Source organism: Rhineura floridana, chromosome 2 (genome assembly GCF_030035675.1).
Source record: "Rhineura floridana isolate rRhiFlo1 chromosome 2, rRhiFlo1.hap2, whole genome shotgun sequence".
NCBI classification, from domain to species: domain Eukaryota; kingdom Metazoa; phylum Chordata; class Lepidosauria; order Squamata; family Rhineuridae; genus Rhineura; species Rhineura floridana.
Genome location: NC_084481.1, coordinates 167,756,369 through 167,779,442, shown reverse-complemented (window position 1 = coordinate 167,779,442; position 23,074 = coordinate 167,756,369). Strand labels below are relative to the sequence as shown.

Here is a 23,074-nt window from a genome sequence, read left to right as displayed (position 1 = left end):
ATGCACTCCAGTTGAGCTTCTAATATAGTGTTTTTAAACAACTTCCAAGCATTTTCGAGTGATGTGACCCTCTGGACTTTGTTTTTCAGCTTTCTTTTTACCAATCCCCTCATTTTTGTGAAGTTTCCTCTTTTGAAGTCAAATGTGACTGTGTTGGATTTTCTTGGCAATTGGCCAGTTACATGTATGTTTAATTTAATAGCACTGTGGTCACTGCTCCCAGTCGGTTCAACAACACTTACATCTCGCACCAGGTCCCGGTCCCCACTGAGGATTAAGTCCAGGGTTGCCGTCCCTCTGGTCGGTTCCATGACCAACTGGTCTAGGGAATAGTCATTTAGAATATCTAGAAACTTTGCTTCTTTGTCATGACTGGAACACATATGCAGCCAGTCTATGTCCAGGTAGTTGAAGTCACCCATTACTACCACATTTCCTAGTTTGGATGCTTCCTCAATTTCATATCTCATCTCAAGGTCTCCCTGAGCATTTTGATCAGGGGGACGATAGATCGTTCCCAGTATTAAGTCCCTCCTGGGGCACGGTATCACCACCCACAACGATTCTGTGGAGGAGTCTGCCTCTTTTGGGGTTTCGAGCTTGCTGGATTCAATGCCTTCTTTCAAGTATAGAGCGACTCCGCCACCAATACGTCCTTCCCTGTCCTTCCGATATAGTTTATATCCAGGGATAACCGTATCCCACTGGTTTTCTCCATTCCACCAGGTCTCGGTTATGCTCACTATATCAATGCTCTTCTCTAAGACCAAGCACTCCAGTTCTCCCATCTTGGTTCGGAGGCTCCTAGCATTAGCGTACAGGCACTTGTAAGCAGTGTCTCTCTTCAAGTGTCTTTGGCACTTGTGGTTAGGCCTGTGGTAATTTTGCTCTTCTGAATTTATATCCTGTGCCCCTGCTCTCACAATGCCTACTTCTAGGCCTACCCCTTTTAAAATTTCATCATTTCTTTGGTTTTTATCCCAGGGGGGAAGTTTATTCCGAACCGGACCTTTCTCAGCTCCTGTCAGGTTTCCCCCCTCAGTCAGTTTAAAAGCTGCTTTGCTACCTTTTTAATTTTAAGTGCCAGCAGTCTGGTTCCATTCTGGTTCAAGTGGAGCCCGTCCCTTTTGTACAGGCCTGGCTTGTCCCAAAATGTTCCCCAGTGCCTAACAAATCTGAACCCTTCCACCCGACACCATCGTCTCATCCACGCATTGAGACTGCGAAGCTGGGCCTGTCTGGCTGGTCCTGTGCGTGGAACCGGTAGCATTTCAGAGAAAGCCACCTTGGAGGTCCTGGCTTTCAGCATCCTACCTAGCAACCTAAATTTTGCTTCCAGGACCTCACGGCTGCATTTCCCCATGTCGTTGGTGCCAACATGCACCACGACCACTGACTCCTTCCCAGCACTGTCTAAAAAACTATCTAAACGACGGGCGATATCCGCAACCTTCGCACCAGGCAGGCAAAACACCTTGCGGTCTACACGCCCATCACACACCCCACTGTCTATGTTCCTAATGATCGAATCACCCACTACAAGGATCCCTCCACCCCCTGGAGATATATCCTCGGCACGAGAGGATAGCTGCTCATCCCCCAAGGAATGGGTCCCTTCTAAGGGATCGTTTCCCTCTTCCTCAGCTGGATGCTCTCCTTCCCCGAGACCATCGTTCTCCATGATAGCAGGAGAGCTATCATCGTTGGAGTGGGACACAGCTATAACGTCCCTGAAGGCCTCCTCCACACACCTCTCTGCCTCTCTCAGCTTTTCCAGGTCCGCCACCTTGGCCTCAAGGAAATGAAGTCGTTCCCGGAGAGCCAGGAGCTCATTGCACCGAGAGCACACCCATGACTTCTGTCCAACAGGCAGATAGTCGTACATGCTGCAGGCGGTGCAAAACACTGGAAAGCCCCCACACCCCTGCTGGCTTCTTACCTGCATAGTTTTGTTTAAGGTTTATTACGTCAATGGGTTGGAGAGTGCGGTTTAGTTGAGGTCAGGGAACAGACGGGCAGAGTGGGGGGGCCCTGGCCTCCTCGCCCTGCCGCCGAACTCGCTCTGCTGCTTAACTCGCCTTGACGCTTCGTCAGCTGGGGCTCCCTCTAGCTCGTGTTGTTGCTGGGTACATCTCGAAAGATCACCCAGTTGAGATTCATTGCCTTCATTGGAGTGATTCAGCCTGAGAAAACAGGAACAGAAGGTTTGCTGGAATCTGTGGTAAGGGGCATGCCAGTCTACTTTTGGAATACTAGTGGGAATTACAACAGATGGTGAAGCTGCCAATACAGATCGAAAGGCTAGACTCTGGAAACTGCTTGAAGATTATGTTGATCATGGATTACTGACAGTTATGGTGCTGTTGTCATTATTAGATCTAGCAATGGAATCAGTCCTTGAAACAGTGCCTGAACTGAAAATATGGCTAAGTAAGCTTACTGGCCAAGCAGCATACTTTCAAACAACTCTTTCCAAATTAAAACTCCTACAGTGACTTTTCCTTAAATGTCATACATTTCCTCCATACTTTGACATATGGTTTGCAGAGCATGTAAGAAATCTTGTTGTTGCTGTTTTACATAATCTTGGATGCAGAAGTGTCTAAGAACAGCTATCTGATTCTACAGAGCGAAATGAAAAATATTCTGCTACTAGACTGCTGAAGACATGGATCTCAAAGTCACAGCAAGTTATGTTAACAGGACTTGTATTCCAAAACCTACAAAAAGCGTTGCAGAGGACCAACTTGATACTACCGATATACTCTCTGCTAGAGATAATGCCCTTCAAAACCTTGACATCATTAGTAGTGGCTCTGTGCCAAGTGGTGAGGAAGTTACTTTCCTCAAAAAGCAGTAATGAGACTGACACATCTGCAAATGAAGAACTGGAAGAGCAGTAGTTACAACTGGAAGATGTTTGTGGCCTGCTGTTAGAATAGAGGTTGTGTTATCTTTCACAAACTTCCTCAACATTAGAGTACAAGTAGAAGAAGACAGTACTATCTCAAAGATATCTTCCATTTTGACAGTGTTGACCTTAAAGAAATGATGAAGGCAGGCTGTCCGCTGTTGAGTCCATTTTTGGTTAGGCTGTGTCAGACTTTTTCTCAAATATCTGGCCAGCAGTTCAGGAATAGACACTCCAGACTATGGCACAAAATATTAATTTAAAAAAAATTGATTTAACAAATACAACAAAAATAACTCCTCGCCCCTTCCCTCCTCATCTCAGCAACACCCAGATACCGCTGAATAAAACATTCATTGAAAAATTATTTGAACAAAGATTAAATGAACTGAAAACCAGAAATTATACATTCACACTGACATGCTTTTATAACAGAAAAGTTAATATGTTTAGGAAACATGTTAGTACATGGGTCTGCACCATGATCTTTATCCTCAAGAGTTCCAGATGTGAGCAAAATGTGTTGAGGGATCCCTGCCATGCTATTTTTGATTTTCATAAACTATGAAGGGGTACCAAGCTGAGACAAACTAATCCATTTTGGAGGTACCTCTTGTCATCCTCAATTTAGAAGCCAATTTCTCCATATAGGCCAAATACCACACCTTCTGATACCAGTATTCTAGGGTGAATCCCTCAAGATCCATCCAGAATCTTGCTACTGTTAATCGCACAGCCATTAGAAGGTGACCTATCAGAGGTTTATTCTTAAGATCGATACTTTCATCTGTGAAAAATATTGAGAATTGCCAATTGTGGAAGATTTTATCAACACCTGTGGTATAGTAATCTGCATTTCATTGAAAATCAATCCCCAGAAAAGTACTTTTTCACAGGGCCACCATAAATGATGGTATGTGCTCGCTGTAGAGCAGCCTCTCCAACAATGTGGTGACAAACCATGCCTAATTGTAGACATACCTGGGTAATGTACCTTTTGTGTACAATTTTAAGCATCATCTCATGAATTTGATTAGAGGTGGAGGCCACTATGGATTTATTTATTTATTTATTTATTCAATTTGTATCCCACCCTTCCTCCCAGCAGGAGCCCAGGGCGTTAAAAAAAGCATTAAATGGCATGGGAATTACTGCTTATGATCTGTGCCCTGCTGTAGCAGAATTCTTAAACAAAAAAGAACGAACATGAAGAGTACAAGTGTACAGTGTACAGAGTGTACAGTTTAAGGCTTAGTATTTGTGTTTGGCGCCCTGGCCTCCTACTGGTGGGATATAATTTTAATATTAATATTAACATTAACATTAACACAGAGATATATATTTTATTTTTCAAAAAGGTGGTGGTTTGTAAGAACCCTAAGAAATATTGGGTAATGTGCCCCTATGTTCTATTCTATTCTATTCTATTCTATTCTATTGAATATTCTATTCAATTTCACTAAAATTTCATATTTTTAGTCACTGTTTCAGTAGCTTTCAATCTGAATATGTGGTCTTAGATCACTAATTAAATTTTATGTGTCCATTTGTTTCCACTGGGTCTCCAAAAGCTTAGACGGGGTGCCCATTTGGACACAACTGTTACTAAAAATGCCTTGTTTTTGTTTTGCTGTGGGTACTGACAGCTCCATACAGAGTCAAGCTGAGCACTTCATGACAACCCAGCTCAGATGTTGCTTCAGCAGCAACCATGCTCAGACTGAGCTTTAAAGAGGAGTTTCAGCTGTGTCTCAATAGCTAGCTCTGCCTTTGCTGAGCAGAACCTCTTCATTTAAAGGGACCCAGCTTGTTTTCATGTAGCAGTCATGTAGTCCAGCTGGGAACGGGAGACTCTGGTTGCAGGAGCACTTCTGAACTAGGCTCCTCTGAATCAGAGGAAGGCAGTGTGATGCCCTTGAGCTGGAGGGGTACTGACACCATGGGCTCTTCTTGCAGATGTGCTTCTAGTTGATTAGGTGCTCCTGGTGATGGCCAAGAGGGCAATTTTCCTGTTCTGAATCCCTGGCCTCAACCTCTGAAAAGGGGTAGTTTGATCCCAGACTAGGGATGGGAGAGAGATTTGATTCAGTTCACATTGAAAGCTGAACCTACTTAATTTTCACTTTCTGAAACAATATGAGAACTGAAACACAGCCATCCTTTGAAATTTGCACTTTTCTGAATCTTGCAGTGCAATGCTCCACCCAAGTAATGTGTACAAAAATTCATGTACTAGGGTAAAGTGAGCATGCATATATTTATGAAAATAACATACAAAATGCATTATATCAGGGAAAGTTGTTTGGGAATTTTCTCTGTATATTAGAAATCACCTCTGTACAGTAGGCAAACCTGCATAGAAACATGAGTATAGTAGGAAAAATGCACATTAAATACTGATGATTTTTCAAGTTCACAGACTGACATGGAAATGTGGAGAAGAACTTAAGAGTAGAAAAATGAGAAACTGAAATTGACAGATTCACCCATCCCTACCCCAGGGTCATGACAGGTTCCTCCCACCCCCACCCTCTTGGACATATTTCATAAGAACATAAGAACATAAGAAGAGCCTGCTGGATCAGGCCAGTGGCCCATCTAGTCCAGCATCCTGTTCTCACAGTGGCCAACCAGGTGCCTGGGGGAAGCCCGCAAGCAGGACCCGAGTGCAAGAACACTCTCCCCTCCTGAGGCTTCCGGCAACTGGTTTTCAGAAGCATGCTGCCTCTGACTAGGGTGGCACAGCACAGCCATCACGGCTAGTAGCCATTGATAGCCCTGTCCTCCATGAATTTGTCTAATCTTGTTTTAAAGCCATCCAAACTGGTGGCCATTACTGCATCTTGTGGGAGCAAATTCCATAGTTTAACTACGCGCTGAGTAAAGAAGTACTTCCTTTTGTCTGTCCTGAATCTTCCAACATTCAGCTTCTTTGAATGTCCACGAGTTCTAGTATTATGAGAGAGGGAGAAGAACTTTTCTCTATCCACTTTCTCAATGCCATGCATAATTTTATACACTTCTATCATGTCTCGTCTGACCCGCCTTTTCTCTAAACTAAAAAGCCCCAAATGCTGCAACCTTTCCTCGTAAGGAAGTCGCTCCATCCCCTTGATAATTCTGGTTGCCCTCTTCTGAACCTTTTCCAACTCTATAATATCCTTTTTGAGATGAGGCGACCAGAACTGTACACAGTATTTCAAATGCGGCCGCACCATAGATTTATACAACAGCATGATGATATCGGCTGTTTTATTTTCAATACCTTTCCTAATTATCGCTAGCATGGAATTTGCCTTTTTCACAGCTGCCGCACACTGGGTCAACATTTTCATCGTGCTGTCCACTACAACCCCGAGGTCTCTCTCCTGGTCGGTCACCGCCAGTTCAGACCCCATGAGTGTATATGTGAAATTAAGATTTTTTGCTCCAATATGCATAATTTTACACTTGTTTATATTGAATTGCATTTGCCATTTTTCCGCCCATTCACTCAGTTTGGAGAGATCTTTTTGGAGCTCTTCACAATCCCTTTTAACAACCCTGAACAATTTAGTGTCGTCAGCAAACTTGGCCACTTCACTGCTCACTCCTAATTCTAGGTCATTAATGAACAAGTTGAAAAGTACAGGTCCCAATACCGATCCTTGAGGGACTCCACTTTCTACAGCCCTCCATTGGGAAAACTGTCCGTTTATTCCTACTCTCTGCTTTCTGCCTCTTAACCAATTCCTTATCCACAAGAGGACCTCTCGTCTTATTCCATGACTGCTAAGCTTCCTCAGAAGTCTTTGGTGAGGTACCTTGTCAAACGCTTTTTGAAAGTCTAAGTACACTATGTCCACTGGATCACCTCTATCTATATGCTTGTTGACACTCTCAAAGAATTCTAATAGGTTACTGAGACAGGACTTTCCCTTGCAGAAGCCATGCTGGCTCTGCTTCAGCAAGGCTCGTTCTTCTATGTGTTTAGTTAATCTAGCTTTAATAATACTTTCTACCAGTTTTCCAGGGACAGAAGTTAAGCTAACTGGCCTGTAATTTCCGGGATCCCCTCTGGATCCCTTTTTGAATACTGGCGTTACATTTGCCACTTTCCAGTCCTAAGGCACGGAGGAGGACCCGAGGGACAAGTTACATATTTTAGTTAGCAGATCAGCAATTTCACATTTGAGTTCTTTGAGAACTCTCGGGTGGATGCCATCCGGGCCCGGTGATTTGTCAGTTTTTATATTGTCCATTAAGCCTAGAACTTCCTCTCTCGTTACCACTATTTCAAGTATATAAGCTCAGCTGAGACAAAAGCAGTTTGAAAAGGTCTCTGTATGTGTCATTTACTAGGAAGTATTGTGGTCATAAGCCGTGAAAGTTTTAAGCATCCCTTCCTCTTGCCTGATGTATTAGTGCAATGAAGCAAACACAAAGTTGATTTGATATCTATATTTTATTTCAGTATTGGATATTTTACAGTATTTAGTATTTGAATGTACTTGATAACTGACATGTAGTGCTAACAAATCTAAAGTGCTGAAGTTTTGAGATGAACATTATATTTTAAATTTAATATTCAAATCATAAATGGTGACATTTAAATTTTTGGTGGATTTTGAATATTTGATTGAATTTTAAGCTAGACCAGCTTCATTTTCTTTATGTGCAAAGTATCAAGTTTAGCAGACAGAAAACCAGATACATTTTATCCGTGGATGTTATTACACTTGACTGTATATAGTTTATATATAATATATCTGGACTTCAGCAAGACTTTTGATCTAGTCTCACTATGCTTAGATGAAAGTTTTATATCAGTATGTAATTATAAGTTGAACATCTGCTGTGTATGCAAAGGAACAGTATTAAATATATGTATACTAGATTAGAAAGAGGTGCACATCAAGATTCCATAGAACTGTGTCAAACAGAGGTGAGAAGAATGATGCTTTAAAGTTAATTGATGAATTACAAATAACAGGTCTCTGTGGATGGAGGATATTCACTCATACATTTTTAAATAACAAGATTTGTAACACATGATTAACATATATATTTTAGCCAAGAAAAATGTTGTGCTTACCATGCGAGAGTCTTATGAAGGAACACAGAAGACATCCGAAGATGTAGATTCCTTCCGCTTTCATTGCATTAAGAGCTGGGGCCCAGTACTCAAAGCCAAGCTTCAGGTAATGGCCACTGGCCACTATCATGCACCCACAGGTAGCATTAGGAGAGTACCAGAAGTACACTTGCACTGGGTTCTATTCCTTCCCAAGCTCAATTCCCATCTGCCTCCCATCAAGTTCAAGTTTATTTATTTATTTATTTATTTATTTATTATTTTATTTATATCCTGCCCTTCCTCCCAGCAGGAGCCCAGGGTGGCAAACAGAAGCACTAAAAACACTTTAAAACATCATAAAAACAGACTTTAAAATACATTAAAACAAAACAATGTTAAAAACTTTTTTTTAAAAAAAGTTCTGCAACAGATGATCAAAGGGCAGTCCCATATTGTCCTAGCAAGTGATCTTTGTGTGTCCTACAGACATGTGTGCACATGGTCCAATCACCTTGGTTTCTGCAACCTGAGTGTCTTAAGCAAAGGGACGCAGGTCTGTTTTGCATTCAGACGTACCCTGTTTAAATCCCTGGAGTCTCCAAGTAAAGCTGCCAGAAACACTGGAGAGCTGCTGCCAGTCAGTGCAGACAATTCTAAGCTAGATGGACCAATGGTCTAACTTAGCATAAGGCAATTTCCTATGTTTCTCTCCCCCCACCCCTTTCCATGGAAGTGGCCTGTGTAGGGCTCCCCTTGGTTCCAATTTCCTAGCAGTTACAGGTGCACAGGATGAAGCCTAAGGCATCCTGAACGGTTGTACTGAAAATCTCCCCTTGCACTCATAATTTCTGAAAATCCAAAAAGTCTTGATCTTGAAATCCTTCTTCATCCTCCTTGCTGCATGATTAGCTACCAAACCCTAACCCTTAGTGGCACAGTAACCAAAGTGTGGTAAAGTGCTCTGCTTTGACCTAGCACCTCAGATATGGCACAAATTATGAAAGTCCAAAAGAACAGTTAAATCAAATAAATACATTTATAATAGTTGTGTGCTATATTGCAAAGTCCTTTGCTACAATCCAGCAAGGGTCAGATATTTGACTTTGCCAAAACCATTGTTGAAGACCTTTTAGTGAAGAATAATGGGCCAGAATAAACGTGAATCCAGGAGAATCTATTATCTCTGGCTCAAAGAGATGGCAGCTTAACTGTCTTTGGGCTGCAGTGCAGCCCTGTGGCAACTTATGCATGTACCTGTAACTTCCATTCATTTATAAAGACCCATTTTATGGTTGAGAGACATGAAGTGGAAAAAAAATCATCTGAGATCTTCATTTTTCCATGTATTTTCCACATGTTTTACGTTTGGGTAAACATTTTATGTTTTTGTTTCTTCCCCAGAGTGTTTCACGTGAAGAGAAGAATGATTCACACCACCTTTTAATTCTGCCTTTGAAATTACTTCCAGTGGGACAGCAAGTCAAAGTAGCCCTACCTATGGAGGAGGCAAGTTTTGCTTCTTTTAGTAGGGCAGACAACCTTTTTATTCAGAATTCACCCTGATTTCCTTGCACAAAGCTTGTGCGGAGGTTAGGCTATGTCTGGTCTTTATTGAGCATTTGCTCTAATTTGTTTATGGAGGTTCTATGACAATGAACATTCATCGTTGTTAGCTTGAGGGGTGTCTATATGTCTTTCTGTTAATCATTTGTTCATCCCACACTTTTCAATGCCAGTTTTTTTTAAAAAAGTGGGTCTGTTGTGCTACAGTGACAGAGTGCTTTAATGGTATAGACCTAAAGTTCTGATAGGCACTTGAATTCCCCACAAGCAAATATTCCTACAACACAATACTGACAATCTGGAGGCACCTTTGGTCTTCATCCTTTCTGAACACTGATAAAGATTGATATAATAATAAAAGTTTTAAAATTCAACCATGAAGCAATCAATATAGGAGTTCCATAGCCTTTCAATTTATATTGAACCTAACATAAATATAATCCTGTTTCTTAAATCCTAGTGTGCAGGCTAAGGTCAGGTCTGGGTGTGCTCTGTGCAATATAAATAAATAAATAACCAAACCCTACAGAAAAGGTAGACCAGATTCTGTATAAAGTAAATCTAAATTCTGTGGTTAGAATAATTAAGAAACTTTATCATTGCTTGCGTGATTTATTTTGCTATAGGTTTCAAAATAATTTTGTATTTTATTTTATTTTTTGTGTCTTGGCGTCCAACAAAAACTTAGGTCACTGTGTGTTAGAATGTTTAAAAGCTTGATAAATTGCTCAGTGGCTACGATGTGTGTCATATGCATGTTGTTGGAAAAATGTATGCATGACAGAGTATCATGTACAGCAAATACATCTCAACAAAATACATCTCAACAAAGCTAAAAAACATGTGCAGATATGCTCTGAAAGTACTAAATCTTCTAATCAAAGCCATGTTGTTGCAACTGGTGGAGAATTCTAAACATTGACAGTCTAGGGAGAAAGGCCCTTCCCTATCTATGTATTCATGCAAACTTTTGAGATAGCAACCATTAACTTTATACCAAACTTGGCAGTAAATTTTTAGGGAGCATACATGCTTGCCTGGTCAAAACATCAGTGACAGCGAATAATAGTAGCTTAGAGTCATCAAGGGTGTTTTCTGATTTGACATGATCGGTTCTACCAAAGTATCACTTTTTATTGTACACTCAGTGCTTGCAGCCTTACTCTCTTTAGTCTCGCCAAAATGCCCTGGTAGTGCATCGGTTGTTCTCATTTTACAGATGGGGAACTGAAGCTATCACTATCCAGATCCACTCACTGTGTCTGCCTTAGGTAGGCCTTGATCGATGTGTCTTGGGTTCAGACCAGCCTTTTTATCCACTAAAGCAGTACTTTTGAACTGGCAGTACTTCACATTTATTATCATTATCATTATCATTATTATAACAAACGTTATCTTTATCCTCCCCTGTGGGATGAGTAGCGCGAATAGGAATACACTTGACAGGAGCACCCTTATTCTGGTGGCTCAAAGCAGCTTTAGGTGTTCAATAAGCAGAAGCATGACTCAGGAAGTTGTGTTTCCTTTTTCCTTTTCCTTTTTTCTTTGCATTTCTATGTAATAATGACTAAGCAAAAGGTAGGTTGCACATCTTCCCGATGCAAGGAGATGCATGCCTTCCAGATACAGGGAGAGCCCCTGCATTTTACCACAAGGAAGTGGATGGACTTCTGCTTCTATTGTTACATAAAAGCATGACAATCAGAAGTTCAAGCTCTGTTAAACATCCAGAGCCACTCTCATTTAGACAAGGGCTGGGTAGACTTCAGGCTTATCATATCTACTTTGTTTGTTTTTTTACTAGAACCCCAATCAGAGCAGAATTAAAGTACAGGGAACTCTGAGGAGTGAGCACATGCTGAGACTAGGAACTTGTTTTCAGTACCAAAATGAATGGAACTTACAGTTCTGTCATTTAAAAGCCAATTTCCCTCATTAGCCTAAGCTTTATTTGTTTGCAGCCTAATTGAAGAGGGGAGAGGGTGCCTTATTGTTGTTGCCATTGTTAAGTAATAGGAAAACAGAAACCATTGCTGATCTGCTACAAATCATCCAGAGAACTGATAGTAGACCCCAGTCTACCTTCTGCCCATTCCTGATTTAGTCCTATTGCAATCAGGAAATGTTTAGGTTCAGCACAGCCCACTGCTGGCCAAGAAGACAAGATAAATGCTTTCCACCCCTGTTTCCTGGCAGGTTGAAGGATGCCTTCTTCCACTAGATACAGAATAGCATAATGGAAGCTTTATTCTGGCTTCCAGACTTGACTGATCAGAAGAATTATTAGAAGTAGGAATAATAGACTGTGGAGACTCAACTTCCTGCATGGCAGACAGAGCAGTGTATTTTGGCCTGCTCTTTCTAAATATCAATCTGAAACCACTATTGAGACAGAAGAGTTAGGCTAAAAATCTGAATCAAGAAACAAAAAAGATTCCACACTCTGCAGTTTTGATCCTTAGAACTATTTGAAGATAGCCCTAGAATGTGAGTTTACTGGCTTCCCCCTCCTTCCAAAACCATCTCAAGAAAGATTAAAAAAATGCAGAAAATCAGTTTTGGTATCAGAATTCAAGAACAGGAAAATAAATTCCAAGAGCTGCTTCACAAGTTCTGCATTTTTTACAAGGAAATCACTAGCATGTAGAAGAAAATAGAAAATCTACAGCAAGTCCATTATATGTGTCAATCATACATATGTGTGTATTGTGATTAGGGATGGACAAATCTGTCAGTTTTAGTTTCTCATTTTTCTAATCTTAAATTCAGTTCTCTACATTTCTGCCGCAAATTTTGATTGCATCCTCATGAAAATTAATCAGCATTGTAGAGTGAATTTTTCTTAATATACACATTTTTGTATGTAATTTTAACTAATTACACATTTTTGCAAGCAATTCCCCTTAGTATGATGCATTTCCATATGTTATTTTTACTAATGTATGCATTTCTGTGAATACTTTCCCCTAATATATGCAGTTTTTGCGTGCATTATTTAGTTGGAGAACTAAATCACAAAATTCAGAGAAGTGTGACTTCTGAAGGATAATTAAGTAGTTTCTCATTAAAATGCAAACAAAATTGAATTTCTCCCCTATCCCTAATCATGAGGCATGCATAAATGCACACTGGGAAATAGTAGCCAGTCATCGCTTCCTAGCACATACAGCTGCAGTGGATCACATGCGCTCAGTTATCATACATTATTAACTGGCACACTCAGATTTCATGCTTTTTTTTCCTCATTGAAAAGCCTATCATGTGAAGCAGTCTTAAGTGAAGCATTTGCTTTGTTTCTGTTTTTACCTGTCCAATTTATTTGCCATTTTATGCCTCCAGGTCTGTCGTCTTTACACATATATTGTTTGATTTCAGGGTGGGACTTTGGAGTTGTACCTCAAGGTAATTGACTGGTAAGATGTTCTCTTCTTTTTCAAAGTCCTCTTCCCTGGCACTGCCACCTTGAGGGCATGCAGAAGGAAAGGGAGACTATTTTCTACTTGAAATATTTACGGGCGTCTCTATAATTGTAGACTTGTTAACAGGCAGCTAAATTATGCCATGCCTATTTTTGCAAGTAACTTGCTTGCAAAATTTTGATGAGATATGTGTTACATCAGGTTTCCTCCTTTAGTGTGAGAAGTGCATTTGTATTTGTCTGTCTTTTTGGTGCTTGCTGTATTTCTGGAGGCAAATATCTTCCCCATGCCACATATGACAATTCCTCAGGAGCACCAATCTTTCTAATTATCAGAGGTGTTCCTAGTGTATTTGACACTCAGAGTGGATCATTTTTTAACACCCCCCTCCTCTATATGACAAAATTATTTTCAGTAATAATCATGAAATGAAACAAATAATAATGGCCAGAAAAGAAATGCAGACAGTGAAAAATGTCTTTTATTGAACTTCGTATATATAATCATGCCAGTAAAAATAAAATAAAATAAATATTACAGTACAAAAAAGGAAAAAAAGTAATGGATTAATACAAAAAACTGGGTGCCCAAAACATGATGGATTTCTTTAGAAGGTGTTCTGCGGAGAACCATTTGCCTTTCACCTCTGCTCTTTGGAGTCTGACCAGAACCAGCTGGCCAAAGTCTGGCATTCTGCCTTCCACACTGGAAAGCAAGAAGACCCACAAGGAGGGCAGGAAGGCAACAGCCCCCTCCCCATCGCTGCAGCTGGTATTTAGTGAAGGTTTGGTAAAGCTGCCCTCCTCAAGGCATTTGCCTGACTCTTTTTTAAAGCCATTTGAGCTAGTAGTCCTTATCACATCTTGGGAAGCAGGCTACATGAATTATTTTAATCCTTATGAAAAGGTCTAGCCCACCCTTATACTGCCCGTGAAGAACCTCTCAGAGCAGCTTACCACAATTTGAAATCACAAAACAATAAATATATTATAATACAATGAATGCAAGAATAAAAACACATAAGTGACATCACGTTAAAAAAATCCATTTAAAAGCAACCAGGGCAGCTATCGTAAATGAGTTACATGCCATGTGAAAAAGTTCTACCTTTTGTCTATCTTAAATCTTCTTACATTCCACTTTGTTGGGTGGCCCTAAATTTTATTATGATGAACATTTCCCTCCATGTTGACAGAGAAAGGTGGATCTCCCTCTTGCATAATGCTAGAATCCAAGGAAGCTGCATGTTGGAAGATTCAGGACAGACAGAAGGACTTCGTCATGGAGTGCATAGTTAAACTGTGGAACTCATTCTCACTGGAGGCAATGATGGCCACCAACTTGGATGGCTTCAACAGAGGATTAGACAAATTGATGGGGTATCATAAGGCTATAATTGGCTACTAGTCATGGTGGCTCTGCTCTGCTTCCATGGTCAGAGGCAGCATGCTTCCGAATACCAGTTGCTGGGAACTGCAGGAGGGGAGAGTGCTCTTGCGCTCAGGTCCAGCTTGTGGGCTTCCCATAATGGGCATCTGGTTCTCCACTATGAGAACAGGATGCTGGACTAGAGGTGACATGATAGACGTGTATGAAATGATGCGTAGCGCATGGAGAAAGTGGATAGATAGCCCCCCACCGCCACCCACAAAGTCAAAAGACCCTTTTCTATGGGGAAGGGGCCTTCCTCCTTCCAGTGCCTGCCTTTCCTCCATCCTGCCTGCACCGCTTTCTCCTTCTTCGCTTAGGATCGCTCTCACTCTCTGCAACCCCTCCCCCCACACTTAATTAACCTCTGGCGCTCTGAAGGACATCAGGGTCTCCTCTCCCCACCCTCCTGTGCCCCCTCACCTTCCCATGCGCAGCGGAAGCTGGGATGGAGGAAGCCCTGACGCTGCAAAGGAAGCGGAGGTGGTGGCCGGCGATCCAGTCTTAGCGGGAGCTGGCAGGGCTCTCTCTCCCGCTGGGATCACTTTGTTGCAGCTCCCCAGCAGCTCTTCCGAGGGAGGAGGGGGTCCGCTCAAAGGGAGCGCCTCCCTGCCTGCTGCCTTCTGCTGCCATTCTGCCCTTTCTCGTCCCGGCTTCTCCCTCCCCCCGCCCAGTCATTCTCCAGGCAATCCCTTTTTTTCTTGCACCCCCTTATTGCCTGCACCCAGGGCGGACTGCTCCCACCGCTCTACCCTTGGTACGCCACTGCTATTTGTTATTTTAAGTAATGTTCTTAAAATTAATTAAAAACACTATTTTTTGCTGCTTCAATTTTAAAACTGGAACATGACCATTGCTGGGAATATCTCCTCGCTGCTGGTCGCACTTCTTTGTGGGTTCAGCCTAACCTGTGAAACAGTCTATACACCTATAAAGCATAACTAGATTTTATATTTTCAAAAATGGGGCATCAGCCATGATATATCCCTTCCTCCCAGCACAGCAGCCCTACAGAGTACTAAACAGAGGCTCACGAGGTGCGCCTGGTGCCATCACTGTTATCTTTTCGGCGCCAGGTTGAGACTTTCCTCTTCTCCCAGGCATTTTACCATGTCTTTTTTTAAATTGTTTTAAATTTTTTAAAGTGTGTTTTAAATTGTTTTTAAAAGATGTGTTTTAAACTTGTATATTTGTTTTTAACGTTTTTAGTTACCGTAAACCGCCCAGAGAGCTTTGGCTATGGGGCGGTATACAAATACAATAAATAAATAAATAAATAAATTTGAACAAATGTGACTTCCTTCATACTCCACCTTCTGTGACTAAGTGCAGGCATCCCTCCTCTTCCCCCACCCCCATTTTGTTTACCATAAAATTGGTTGAAGAGTTCTGCCGAACTCAAAAGGTTGCACACTATTTTGTAACGTTTTTGTTGGCTTAAGAAAGGTATTGGCCAAATTTGGACTTTGGGATTGTTTTTATAATTATATATTCTACTGGCCATTTTATTAGTCCAGCATTTTTAATGGATTAATCGGACTGAAATTTACAGCCCTACAAATAATACAAGGAAAATACATGCAGTTCCCATGTAAACATTCTCTATGTCTTATGTATGAAAAGAAGAGGCTATCAAGGTAATTCAGCAATGCAAAGGAGTTCATGTCAGCTGTAAATAATGCTATGCCTTGAGTGGGAGTCTGGTTTTTCTGGTTATAATTTTGACTGAAGAGTCTTCCTTGTTAATTGAAGCTTGTGTCATTGCAGTTACTGTAAAAATGATCTGTCATCTGCTCCATGCTTAGGCATTGACTTGGCTCTGTCACTTTGCTCCAGTCCACAGAATCTTGATGTGCGTTTGGGATATGAGCTCTGTGCTAGTGAGCAGGATTTCCTGCACAAAAGGAAGAAGATGGTTGCTGGTGCCCTGAATAAGCTTTTCCATCTGAGACGAGAACTGCTTGAGCACGAGGTGTGTGCTAGCATCTCTTGAGCCATCTGTAGGACATTTGGTGATGTTTTGGATTACCATTTAAATGGATCTGTATTTGATGTAGGACTGTCTGTGAACTGTGGCATTTCATGTAAGCGAGGTCCTGAAAGTTCCAATTCTCCTTTCATTCAAATTTGTTATCTAGCATGGATTCCTGTCAGCTGTCTTCTTTGCAACTTAAATAAATCCATAAATTCAGTGGGATCCTATTCCATAACAGAGAACCTCTGCACTGATATATGATAGTACAGCTTTGCACATCTAAAATGGGAACAGAGTGCTGGGTTTACTTTATACCACAAAGATTTGGGACTGAATCCTACCTCAGCTGTAAATTGTAACCTGTGGGGTTGCTTGGTCAATGTGCCTCATTCTGTCCTCTATAAAGTCAGCCTCAGAGGATGAATGAGATAAATATTTCTAGGGATAAAGCATAATAACCTTTAATTCACATCACTACCTGGATATCTATTAAGGTTGAAGACACACATGTTGGATTTGATAGTTTTCTGATCAGTACCTTTAGTTTTGCAAGCATACTGGAAAGCCAAGATTTTGAGTCTCATCTAATTGTCATTCACATTAGTCTTGTAGCACAATCGTGTACATGGTTACTTGAAAGTTACTGTGTTCAACCGGGCTTACAGCCTGGTAAATGCACAGGATTGCAACCTTAATTTAAAAATCAACTGACCTTTTGGTATCAACACAAAAATTGTAACATGAGCTGAGGCTATGAAAGTTGCTAGTTGAGAACTACAAACCAAACAGCTGTAGTGGTGGTTATTTTCATTTGGTTTTGGTGTACTATACGGTCTTGCCTGTAGTTATCCTCAGTATTCACATGTAGCCCAATCTGATATGCTTTACTTGGAAGTAAGTCCTACTGAGTTCAGTGGGGCTTATGCCTCAATAAGCATGCTTCAGCACTGCTATTTTATCTCATGAGGTCTTCTCTCTACCAGGCATAGTTATACTGTGCTCAGTCGTGCATTTGTTCTGGGCATTGCTATTGCATGCTTTGCCTGGAGAGCTTCCTGCTTGCCTGCTATTGGATATTTGTTCTAAAACTGGCATCATATTCTGAGACCTAAATGCAATGATTTCTCTGAGAGAGAATTTGCAAGCTTATTGTTTTCTGAAGACTCACCAGAGTGGGAAATAATATGTATTCCAATATTTCTCAGTACTTCTTCTCAGGAAGATGCGTGTTTATATTTAGTCCTTCTGACTTGTGGGCAGAGAGAGAGAGGGGCAGAATCTTAAAAATTAATTGTTTTCATGATGATATCCATGGAGTGGTCTTGACAATTCTGGTAGTCTGACCCTTCATTCTTTTCCAGATTTTGAAGGCCTCCAAATTATAATAATAATAATAATAAATTTTATTTCTAGGCCGCCTATCTGGCCGCACAAGCGGCCACTCTAGGCGGCGTACAAGATCAAATAAAATACAACTTACAAACTACATAAAAACCCAAGAACTACAATATAAAACGAAACTGAACCCACCCATAGCTAAAACCAATAAAATTAGGCTACCCCAGGGATCTTGTAGGCCTGCCTGAATAGCCAGGTTTTCAAGGCTTGGCGAAAACTTGGCAGGGAGGGGGCATGGCGAAGATCATAAGGGAGAGAGTTCCGGGGGGGGGGGCACGATTGAAAATGCCCTCTCTCTGGTCCGCACCATTCTAGCTGTTTTGACTGGTGGGACCGAGAGAAGGTCTTGAGTGGCTGATCTAGTCAGGCGGCATATTTGTTGATGCTGGAGGCATTCCTTCAGATAAGCTGGGCCGAGACCATATAGGGCTTTAAAGGTTAGTACCAACATCTTGAATTGGGCCTGGTAAACAACTGGTAACCAGTGTAGATCTTGTAACACCGGAGTGATGTGATCGCAGCGATGGCTGTTCGTAATCAAACGTGCCCCCGCATTCTGTACCAGCTGCAGTTTCCGGACCGTTTTCAAGGGTAACCCAACGTAGAGCGCATTACAGTAGTCTAAGCGAGAGGAGACCAGGGCATGTACTACCTGTGGGAGAAGATGGACAGGCAGATAGGGTCGCAGCCTCTGTATTAGATGTAATTGAAACCAAGCTGCCCGGCTCACTGCCAAAACCTGAGTCTCCATGGACAGCTGGGAATCAAGGATGACCCCGAGGCTGCGGACCTGGTCCTTCAGGGGCAGTTTTACCCCATTGAGCACCAGGTCTAAAGCTCTTAATCTTTTCCTGTCTCCCACGAGCAGTACCTCAGTCTTGTCAGGGTTGAGCTTCAGCCTATTTCCTCCCATCCATTCACTTACTGACTCCAGGCACTTGGAAATGGTCTCCACAGCCAACTCTGGCGAGGACTTAAATGAGAGATAGAGCTGGGTGTCATCTGCATATTGGTGGCACCGCAGCCCAAATCTCCTGATGATGGCTCCCAGCGGCTTTACATAGATGTTGAATAGCATGGGGGCAAGGATAGAACCCTGTGGCACACCACAATTGAGAGGCCAAGGGTCCGAGACCTTATCCCCCAATGCTACCCGTTGATGTCTCTCTGAGAGATAGGAACGGAACCACCATAGAACAGTGCCCCCTATTCCCATTCTCTCCAGACGATCTAAAAGGATACCGTGGTCGACGGTATCGAAAGCCGCTGAGAGATCCAGGAGGACGAGGAATGTATGTTCTCCTTTATCCAACGCCCTCCTTAAATCATCCACCATAGCGACCAAAGCTGTTTCAGTTCCATGACCAGTCCTGAAGCCAGACTGGAATGGATCCAAATAATCTGCTTCATCCAAGTGTGTCTTTAACTGTTCGGCCACCACTCGCTTGATGACCTTGCCCAAGAATGGAAGATTAGAAACTGGGCGAAAGTTGTTTAAATCTTGGGGATCCAAGGAGGACTTTTTCAGAATGGGCTTTATTACCGCCTCCTTGAGGGCTAATGGCACCACACCTTCTTCTAAAGAAGCATTCACCACTGCCTTGATCCCTTCACTGAGTTTCTCTTTACAGCCCAAAATGAGCCATGTAGGGCAAGGATCAAACAAGCAAGTGGTTGGCTTCACAGTAGAGAGCACCTTGTCCACTTCCTCAGAGGGAAGAGGCTGAAACCGATCCCATCAGACCGGAATGCAACTGGCCGACTCTGGCACACTTCCTGTATCCACGGCATACGGAATTGCACTCTTTAGGCGCTCAATTTTATCAGCAAAGTGTTTAGCAAATATGTCACAGGAGGCTTTAGAAGGTTCCATGGGTTCCTGCACAACTGGACCGACCAGGCTTCGGACCACTTGGAACAACCTCCTGGGACAACACTCTGCGGATGCAATAGAGGCAGCAAAGAATTCCCTCTTTGCTGCCTTCGTTGCCACTTGGTAGGCTGCAATTGCTGCTCTAACCAGTGTCCGATCGTCTTCAGAGTGCGATTTCCGCCACCGGCGCTCTAGTCGCCTCACCTCCTGTCTCAGACCCCGCAACCGTGGAGTATACCAGGGCGCAGTCTGAGTTCTATTCAGGGGGAGAGGACATTTCGGAGCCACCCGGTCAATTGCCCCGGTGATCTCCCTATTCCACTCCATCACCAGGGTTTCGACCGGGCGACCTTCAGACAACTCCAAATTCCCCAGTACATTCAGGAATCCCTTAGGCTCCATCAGGCGCCTGGGACGGACCATTCTAATAGGTCCCTGTCCCCTGCGGAGGGTGTGCGGCAATGAGAGATCTATATTTACCAGATAGTGATCTGACCATGACACAGGGTTAACAACAACAGCCCCTATTTTCAGAGCACTTCCATCCCCTCCCGAGACAAACACAAGGTCAAGAGCATGGGTGGGCCCCATATTACTAAGGTGCAGTTCCCAGGAAGTCATGGTTTCCAAGAAATCCTGAGGAGCTCCTGTGAGAGCTGCCTCAGCGTGCAGGTTAAAATCCCCCAAAATCACTAGGCTAGGGGACAGAGCCCGCACATCCGCGACAACCTCAAGCACCTCGGTCAGGGAGTCTGCTGTGCAGCAGGGTGGGCGGTACACAAGCAGAATTCCTAAACTGCCCTTTGGGCCCAACCTCCAGTACATGCAGTCAACAAACGTGGTCTCGTGGAGAGGAGGTCTGGTAAAAATCAAAGACTCCCGATAGATAATTGCCACACCCCCTCCCCGCCTACCAACCCTCAGCTGCTGCGCGTACTGGAACACGGCCGGACACATGGCCCCAAGCACCGGGGCTTAGGCCTCGTCCAGCCAAGTTTCAGTGATGCACAACAGGTCTGCATTCTCATCCACAATCATATCGTGGATGAGTGATGTCTTCTGAACCACAGACCTGGCATTACACAGCAGCAGTCGAAGGTCGGATGGAGTTGTACATCCCCTAGCTTTCTTCTGGCTGTGAGCAGGCCCAGAACAGGGGATGGATATAATGCATCTATCCCTCGTTCCCCTAAATTGGCATGGCCTGCCACCTACACCTTTCCAGCATCTGCCGCCTAGCCTCTTAATATCGTGGCCCCCCACCCTCCCCACCATAGCCCTCTCCACCTTGCACATAACCCCCTCCACGCCTGTCGCCCCTACCACCAGTTAAGTCTGTCTAGCTGGCTGCAGTTCTATCTTGCTGCCGAGTGGCTCCTTCTTCTTATTGAGGTCAGATATTATATCGACCTCCTCCTCTCATAGACCGCTCTCCGTGTCCTCCATGCCAATGTAGGCTTCCACCACTCAGGCAGGCACCCAACCTTAAAACAACCCCCCGCCCAAAAAACAAACAAACAAACAAACAAAAAGAAGCAGCAAAACAAAAACAAAACAAAAGACAAAACCCCAGGCCACCTCAGCCAGCCTGCTTATGGATCCCTCCAACGAGGGACAGGTGATGGAAATTAGTCACAGCTGGCTGGGTACCTGGGACCTGGTCCTGCAAGAGGCATGTCTGCCAGGCAGCAGTCCCACTGGGAAGGGTGGTGGAGGTGGTGTTCCAACAGCAGCAGCAACAGCAGGCTCTCCTTCCCTGGGTAGCGATGTTCTCCTTCTTCCTGCAGGCACTGGGTCAGTCTTGGTTTAGTCTAGATCAGTTCTGGTTTGTGAACCAAAGAACTGGAAGCATGTGGCAAGATGGCAACTGAATGGATGGGAAAGACTGCAGACTACTGGATTGAATTTATTTACCCATCAGCCATTCATTCATCATCAGAATGCACTACATTTATTTGTTTTTGCACAAGTCATGAAAGCAGTCTTACAGACAGCCAAACTTGGCTTATTGAGGGGTGATTTTGTGATGTTTGAAAACTTCCTTTTGGATTTCACAATTACTTTTGTTTTCTGAAGTCATCAGTTATACCTCTGGTGAAGTCATTGCTTACACTTTTAACAGGTGCCTGTCATGGGTGTTATGGCAACAGGAGGTGGAGTCAGAGCCATGACAGCATTATATGGTCATCTCTTAGGACTCCAGAAACTGAATCTTTTGGATTGTGTTTCGTATATTACCACTGCTTCTGGATCAACATGGTAAGGTGTGAGGAATGTGTTATATTTAATCAGAATCCCAGCTATACTGGGCATAATCCAGATAAGCTTTTGCGTGCTGGAGGTCAGTTGAATTTAATGAACAAGTACTTCAGTATGATTTTCTGTGACTATTGCCTTCTGGATTGCTTAATGGACTCAGTGGCCTTATAGGCCCCTTTTAACTCTACTATTCTATGGTATTTTGCGATGGGGCCAATAGATACAAAGTTGGGGAACCTGGGTTTCAGTTCTGCTTCAGTCATGCTGAGTTACAATGCAATTCTAACCCTTGATCTCTGCTGCTAGAAGGGGTTGGGATAAGATGAGGTGGCACTCTGCTGGGCTTCATTGATCTCTACTACTGTGGAGGCCCCCATGGCACCCAGTGGGGCAGGAGATTACTGCTGCTGGCAGTGCCCTGAGATGGAGCATTTTGGGGTTCCAGTGGATCCAAGGTTCCCTTGAGAGCCCACTCCTCAGACCCCTCAGCTGGCACAGCAAGAAAGAAGAAAAAACCCATCACCCCATCTTCTGCTCTGGCCGGCACAAGTGGCAGAGCTTGGGATATGGTGATCGCTCCACCACTATGCTTCACTGCTGTCCAACTGGGGCGTAGGATTGCTCTGCTATTGCTGTCATCTTTTTGCCCCCAAAAACCAAATGTGTTTGAAAAAGCTTTTATTAATATGGTTGAATTGCCCAGCCCATTTCAATAAGTATTTTTCATTTACAAGCAATTCCAAGTTCTCCTGTACTGAAAGATGTTGCAGAAGAGTCAAGTGAAATATGTCTGCTAAATTCTTTGAAACACATTGGGTAATTCAACTCTATTAGTGAATTCTTATTGATTTATTTAAAATGAATGTATTTATCAGTTTTTTCATAGTTTCAAATATGTAACCACGTCATTACATACCAAAAATATGATAAACATTTCAACAACCTTCCCCCCCAAAAAATCATAGGCAACCATGAAGTTATCTTGACCAACATATTTCCTTCTTCTAATTTTTTCCCTTAATTTTTCCTTAAGTCTACAGATTATTTTAGGAGATTGTTCCATAAGTGTCCATGAGCGTTTAGTCAATTCTCTTGACACTTCCTTGAGGTTCATCTCTCCCTTTTGCTTTGTTGGCCACATGAATATTATCTGCTACTGCAGGAGGGAGGCATCTGTTTGCGTCTGGTCATG

General features: G+C 42.9%; 1 protein-coding gene across 2 annotated transcripts in view; it reads left to right on the top strand.

The window, feature by feature from the left end:
* LOC133377371 (cytosolic phospholipase A2 beta-like) overlaps positions 1-23,074 on the top strand; it is a 69,519-nt gene that overhangs the window by 28,439 nt on the left and 18,006 nt on the right. For both annotated transcript variants that reach the window (XM_061611345.1, XM_061611344.1), the window contains exons 8-12: positions 7,964-8,091; positions 9,369-9,473; positions 12,906-12,943; positions 16,214-16,349; positions 21,746-21,882. In XM_061611345.1, coding sequence (XP_061467329.1) covers positions 7,964-8,091; positions 9,369-9,473; positions 12,906-12,943; positions 16,214-16,349; positions 21,746-21,882 — 544 coding nt within the window. The remainder of the gene's footprint in view (positions 1-7,963; positions 8,092-9,368; positions 9,474-12,905; positions 12,944-16,213; positions 16,350-21,745; positions 21,883-23,074) is intronic.